This window comes from Oenanthe melanoleuca, chromosome 5 (assembly GCF_029582105.1).
Source record: "Oenanthe melanoleuca isolate GR-GAL-2019-014 chromosome 5, OMel1.0, whole genome shotgun sequence".
Classification (NCBI taxonomy): Eukaryota; Metazoa; Chordata; class Aves; order Passeriformes; family Muscicapidae; genus Oenanthe; species Oenanthe melanoleuca.
The window spans coordinates 41,357,493-41,364,396 of NC_079339.1; the positions used below are offsets into that span (position 1 = coordinate 41,357,493).

The following is a 6,904-nucleotide window of genomic DNA, read 5'->3' on the forward strand; positions in this document are numbered from 1 at the left end:
CTCAGAATTAAAGGGAAAGAAAAAAGAAAAGGGTAATGTGCTGTAGCAAGGCTTGGGAAAAAGGTGTTGGAGAGGTTATAGCCTCAAGTCTTGTGTTTTTTAAATGAAAAGCTGTTGACTACTGAAAATTTTTTGACTGTAAGTACAGCTGCATCACACCATGAGGTACAAGATTCCAAATTGCTGCACTGCTAGTTAGCTGTAAAGAAGCTACTGAACAGAAATTAGATTGATGGAAGTTCTGGGAGAAATTGAAAAGTGAGCAACAGTGAAAAAGAAAGTAATACTGTATGTATTATCCAAGAAGTTATAAACAGTAGATAAATGTCTTCTTACCTACTAAGAATGTAGATCTCAAAAAAGAAGATGGATTATGGATGCCAAACAAGTAAAATTACTACTGGGAATAAGATTAAAAATACAGTTACAAAAAAAGCCCAGAAATGCTATCATACATTATATGGTCTCTTAACAAAAATATATCCATTTTTATAGCTACATTTTCATTCAGGATGATTTACTTTTGAAGCATTCCCTTTGTTCACATGCTGTGCACCAGTCAGACTATAAATGCCAGCAGTGATTTCCCCCTCTACTCTTTCAGGATCCTGGAGTACCTGATGTGTAACCAGAGCAGCCACAGCTTTTATAAGAGATCAGTCAGGACTCTCAGAGACCCATTTTACAAAGATTATGCAGAAGAATACACAGACCACACCAATGCTGTGTATGACACAAACACCAAGTTCACAAGTTTTCATGAAAATCCCCATTATTACATTTTTTTGGAAGAGCGTGGAGAAGGAAATCTTGGCTTTGGCAAAGAGCTCAAGAACCCTCAAATAGAAGACACCCAGACCTTTGACAGTCATTATGACTATCCTGTCTGTGGAGACAATGAGGACGTAATTTGCACACCAGAGCCTGATGAGTTTAATCCCTGTGAGGATATAATGGGATATCAGTTTCTGAGGATTGTGGTGTGGTTTGTGAACCTTCTTGCCATCCTAGGCAACATTTTTGTCCTTTTCATTCTTCTCACCAGTCATTACAAACTGACTGTACCTCGCTTTTTGATGTGCAACTTAGCCTTTGCTGACTTTTGCATGGGATTGTACCTTCTTCTGATCGCTTCAGTGGACCTCTACACCAGGTCAGAGTACTATAATCACGCCATAGAGTGGCAGACCGGGCCTGGCTGCAGCACAGCGGGGTTCTTCACGGTCTTTGCCAGTGAGCTTTCCGTGTACACCCTGACGGTGATCACCCTGGAGCGCTGGTACGCCATCACCTTCGCCATGCGGCCCGACCGCAAGATTCGCCTCCGGCACGCCGTGCTCATCATGCTGGGAGGGTGGCTCTCCTGCATCCTGCTCGCCCTGCTGCCACTGCTTGGTGTCAGCAGCTACAGCAAAGTCAGCATTTGCTTGCCTATGGACACTGAAACACCAGTGGCTGAAGCCTACATTGTCTTCGTTTTATTATGTAACATTATTGCTTTTGTCATCATTTGCGCCTGCTACATAAAAATCTACGTAACTGTGCGAAACCCCCAGTACAAGTCAGGGGACAAAGACACCAAAATTGCCAAGCGGATGGCTGTGCTGATCTTCACAGACTTCCTCTGCATGGCTCCCATCTCTTTCCACGCTTTATCTGCCATTATGAACAAACCACTGATAACAGTCTCCAATTCCAAGATTTTGCTGGTGCTTTTCTACCCACTCAATTCTTGTGCCAACCCCTTTCTTTACGCTATTTTCACCAAAGCTTTCCGCAGAGATGTGTTTATCCTGCTGAGCAAGTTTGGCATATGTGAGCATCAGGCTCAAGTCTACAGAGGTCAGACGGTCTCAGCCAAAAACAGCAGCGGGTCTTACGGGCAGAGAGTCAGCCGAGGGATAGGCCAGATTCTTACAAGCATTCAAGACCCAGTCAATGATTACCTTCCTGCTGTGACAACACAGAACCAAATTCTCGTGGAAGAATGCCAGCAAACTGAGCTATAACATGCCAAAGTGTCACAGCCAAAACCTGGTCAAGAAGTGATTGTGCATACAGTCAATCAATATTCTCCATATCCTTTTCCCTTAGATTACGCTTTGCTACAGCTGAAAGTATCTCCAGAGTGGTCTTAAGACAAACCACTTATTTGAACATCTTATCAGTGCAGGGCAAAACATATGGTCCTGATGATAATTCCAGAAGTAGATGTGAATGCTCTACCTAAATAGGGAGGAAAAAAAAAAAAAAAAAAAAAAAAATATATATATATATATGTATGTATGTATATAAACTGAGCAAGTATAAAATATACCCTCATCATAAAAGTAAGAAGCAGGAGACCAACAATAAGACTGGAGGGTACTTACATGACTGAAAACAAAAAAAAAAAGGATAAAGTTTGATAATTAAAATAATACTTTTTTAAAAAATTAAATATTGAAGCTATCAAATACCTTACATGTCAAAAGGTTGGTTTTTTCTAATAGCAAATTTCTCAAACTTCCACCACGCCTAAAATGGAACAGATTTTTTCTCATTTTGTTACCATGACCTAAAGCAAATCTGGTCTTTTGTTTGCTGTTCTTGGTTTAGTTCAGTAAGGTGGGAAAACAAGCTTTTCTTCATACTACCTTTATAGTAGTAAAAGGCGAATTATCACTGATTTTGCAGCTGCTCATAAGCTAACAGGTAAGAAACATTAGAATTTGTGTCTCTTACCATCACTCTTTTGCTTTTTGATAAACCTATTTAGGAGCTGGTTTATTTGAATTTGTTTTGAAGACCAGGCTACCCATTCAAGTTAATGATGGTTGAGGTTTTTTTGGATGACTGATCCACTTGTTACCGTATTTCAGTGCTGTTTTATCTGAGCATGTTAATTGCTCTGAACACCCTGTAATTCTTGCTTTTTTACCACTTCTGCTGTCCCTACTTACCTCTCTCTTACAGGGTAGAACTTTCCTTTTAGCACTTTCTATATTGAGCCACCTCAACTTAGACCAAGGGAGTGGATCACGACTTTAGGTTACTTCATGCCATACAGTTCACTGCATTGAAGGCTGACTTGTGGCTCTTCCAACATGTTTTAAGAACAGCTCTCTATCTTGTAGTGAGATCTATTACCTGAATTTTGTAATCTTTGCAGCACAACTACAAGAACCACACTGTTATCTTCTGGCTGATCACAGCTTGGCTGTAGCTGGGACATATGCTCTCCACAGTGCGCTTAAGGAAATCTATGCTCAGATATAACCAATAACCCCCAGTCTAAAGCATCCTTCTGCCATTCCTGCTGCTAGATAGGCCAGACCAAAGTCAAGCCTGGCTGTGCTCAGCTCATTCATACACCACAAACAAATGAATGGAGGCCTGGCTCTCTACACCTCCTGCTTGGGGCAGAAGCTGCTCTGCACCAGCTGCACTGTGAACATCTGAGTGGCCTGAGTGCCCAGCTTTGCTGGCAGGATCACACCACCTGTTCCCAGCCAGCTCCCCAGACTGGCTCTGAAGAACTGCTACCAAGGTTACCATTTCACTCACGTATTTGAAAGCCTTGGCTTGGGAATGGAAAATACTGTGTGAATATTTGCCTTCAGGTAGGTATTTTTAAATTAATTTTGTAATATCTATGCTGGTTTTCATGGAATTATAGTCTTTGTGGAACTATAATTAAATTGATCAGAACTTATATAATGCAGGCTAGTAGTATCCAAAAAAACATAATGGTAGAGCCCTCTGAACTGCTGGCTACAACAGCTGGAAACTGAGTGATTGCAAATGCCATGTACATACTCTATTTGATTCTGTATTTTCCAAATATTTAAAACTCAATTTGATTCTGTATTTCGGAGTATAAATGAAGGCTGCTTTGGTGAGCAGAAGCAAGGGCCAAGATTAATTATTTCCATGAGATGGTCTTACAGAAAATAAATAATCTATCATTATTAATGCCATTTTTAAAATCTACAGTATTGCATTATAGACTAATTTAGCTGCTTATTTTGGGGGAGAGGCATATTTTCATTTTAGGTTGATTCTCAGCAACCTCAAAGCAAAACTGCTGAAACCCATGCAAATAATAATTTATGGTCTCCTCTTCTGTAATCTGAGGTGCCCAATGTAACATCAGAAACAAAGACAGCTTCGTAAGTGTGCAGATCAGCAAAATTCCTTACTCTTGAAACAGCTGCATTTGTAATGCTCTGGCCACGTCTGAGAGTCCCATACAAACTTGGGACTTTTTCAGATGCAAACCTTCCCCTGCCAGGTTCTGCCACCCTTCTGATACTAGAGTAATCTTTAAAGGGAGAAAAAGTTTCCTGAGTGCCTTTATTTAGTATCTCAGCAGCAGCAAAGACAATCAAGCTCTAATGGACACTTATCCCACAGACTTCACAGACACTAGTGTACCAGTGGAAAAGAAAATCCAAGCTTAAATCATATTCTTTTACAGAAAAAGAAGAAAGAATAAGTAAAAATTTGTTAAAAGTGCTTTTAAAAGTAACATGCATCTTAAACCAGAATATTTCTTTCACAGAAACAAGTAGGACTTTAAGATGTGGTATGTTGGACTGGTGCAGGTTGCTTGTAAATTAATGCAGCTACTTGCTGCTACTAATGGATGACAGATATACTTACACATTACTGAACTTTTCTGTCTCTCATCATTGCATATACATTATTCCTGTTACAAGAATTCTGAGATAATGCCTTTATCGATGAAGTTTGGTATTTCCAGTTTGTCTTGGATAGTCCTTCTTGTGTTTAACTTGGTAAAAAAAATATTTTAGAAGGTCTTGGAAAGGTCCAGGCAAATAGAATTTAAATAATTTGTCGGATCTTTTCTTGCAAATGTTTGTATCCTACAGACATTTTATTCCGTTCCTGATCTGAACAATTCCTTGAGCCATTTTTGGGTTTGCGTGCACCTTTATGTAATACTTGCTATTTTAAATTTGTCTCAGCAAGTTGTATTATTTCTGGCATGTAGCATGTATGTTCTCTAGAATACTTCAGAAATAATGTGAAGTATGGGAATAAAATGTTTTGTTTGAAATGGGAAGAGGTTCAACAAATTTTTTCGGGAAATTTTAAAATATTTTTCCTATAAAAGAAGTTAATACTATTTATTTTGCATTCAACATTGCTCTCCTTGGCTGATCTATCCCATTACACACACTGTCTGATGCAGGTGTGGGGGTTTTAGCTCCATCACTAACTGTGAGAGGGATGTCCTAAATGGCCATCACCATCTCAATGCAGTAGGGATAGAAAGCAAAAGCAGTAGTACTTCTCAGCTCAGGGGTTCCACAACCATCATTCATTACATCCAAGATAATCCAAAAGAAAAAAAAGCTGTAAAGTTGAGATGGGGCCTTAGTTATGAACACTTGGAACTTCCTCTGAGCAATTTAATGGCTCTAGGTGACCTTTGTCTCCTAGTCTCCTCTCTCTCCACCAGAGATGTTGGTTTTTCACAGAGTAGATATTGGTTCTAGATGCCATCATCTGCAACAGGTCAGCTATAGTCAAAGCACACCCTGCCCTGCTATTGGTATTTGGATTCTGAAAACGGCACAAGCAAAGATAAATTTCACATCACTACCATAGCATTTTGATTCATTAACAGAAATGCCCTCTTGCTTCCTTTCTTGTGGATAAAGTATTAATGCTCACAGTACAGGAAAACCTGTACTAAAAAGTCTCCTTAGAAAGAGAAGATTGATGTGAATAGAACCCCTATGCCTATTATGTGTTAATATGAACCAAACCCTCCCTCCCAGGCTGTTTGGGCAGGCTGATGAGTAATAGCAGCATAATCTGTATTGTTTTTCTAACAGATGCCAGACATCTGCACTCTAAAATCACTCAGTAGTCAAATGGTTTCTGGGTTGCTGTTAAAATTGGACAGTGAGGCACAAAATTAGTTGGATATTATGCTTTTCCCTTAGGCACTCTCCTCCTCCTTTGTAGGGATTCTGAAAATATATGACATTATACTGCACTTACATGTAGGCTTCATGGACTGAGGCACAAGATGTTGAAGGGCCCTCATCAAGCTCTGGAACAGAAGATGGTTAAGAGGTCTTAGTGACGCACACCGGGAGATTCTGACAGCATCATCAACCTAGAATTGACACTGGTCAATAACACATCTCCATAAAGCTGGAACACTTTCCATCTGTTTAGTCACTGCCATCTGACTGGACTTATTTTTGTGTGACTGGAAGTTATGATGTGAAAGTGAACAAATGGAGGCTCTGTGAGGTCAATACACAGAGTATTTAATCAGAATCCATCAGCTCCAACTTCCTATTCCCATTCCATACCTGCCCCCACATATACACATTGGTATGAATTTTCACAGTATTCCACATTTCTAGGTTCTCAGACAGGATATCAATCCTGTGTAGTTTTATAACTGCCTTGCCTTTCTTTCCACCCTGAATATATTGGGTAACTATTCCAAAATGTGGAAAAGTCTCATGAACTGTAGCACTGGACTTGGAACTCACTGAAGCCATCCTGAACTTACTCCTTCCAAGAGTTTAACTTCAGTGGGATTAACAGAATCAACTTGGATCTTACCCCACCTTTTTGGCAGGACTTCTCTGTGCCATCCTGATTATATGCAATGCCAAGGCTTGTACTTGTGGCCATCTCAAGTCATACCCTTACTGATGCAGACTGTGCAGTTCCACTGAAGCTTGTGAAGCTTTGATAATGAGCTCAAGGAGAAGGAACCCACTCATTTTGGTTCTCAGCTATTCAATATGCAGCTGTGATGAGGAGTATCCTTTGGGTTATTTTTCTTCTCTCTTAAGGAAAGAAATATGTTGTGAACATCAACTTCATTAACAACCTGCATCTAAGAGCTCACTAAATAGTCAGAGAGTGA

At 39.8% G+C, this 6,904-nt stretch overlaps 1 protein-coding gene and 1 long non-coding RNA gene across 2 annotated transcripts in view; one reads left to right on the forward strand and one right to left on the reverse strand.

Annotated features, from left to right (window-relative positions):
• The window catches only part of TSHR (thyroid stimulating hormone receptor), a 38,907-nt gene extending 36,863 nt beyond the window's left edge, over positions 1-2,044 (forward strand). The window contains exon 10 of the mRNA XM_056493748.1: positions 605-2,044. Within this exon, the coding sequence (XP_056349723.1) occupies positions 605-2,009 (1,405 nt within the window). The 3' untranslated portion in view covers positions 2,010-2,044. The remainder of the gene's footprint in view (positions 1-604) is intronic.
• Positions 2,045-2,153: 109 nt separating this feature from the next.
• LOC130254332 (uncharacterized) lies at positions 2,154-6,904 on the reverse strand. The gene is made up of 3 exons (XR_008840679.1): positions 6,600-6,904; positions 6,016-6,067; positions 2,154-2,226 (listed from the first exon to the last, which is right to left on the reverse strand). It is a non-coding gene; the product is annotated as an uncharacterized LOC130254332 (long non-coding RNA).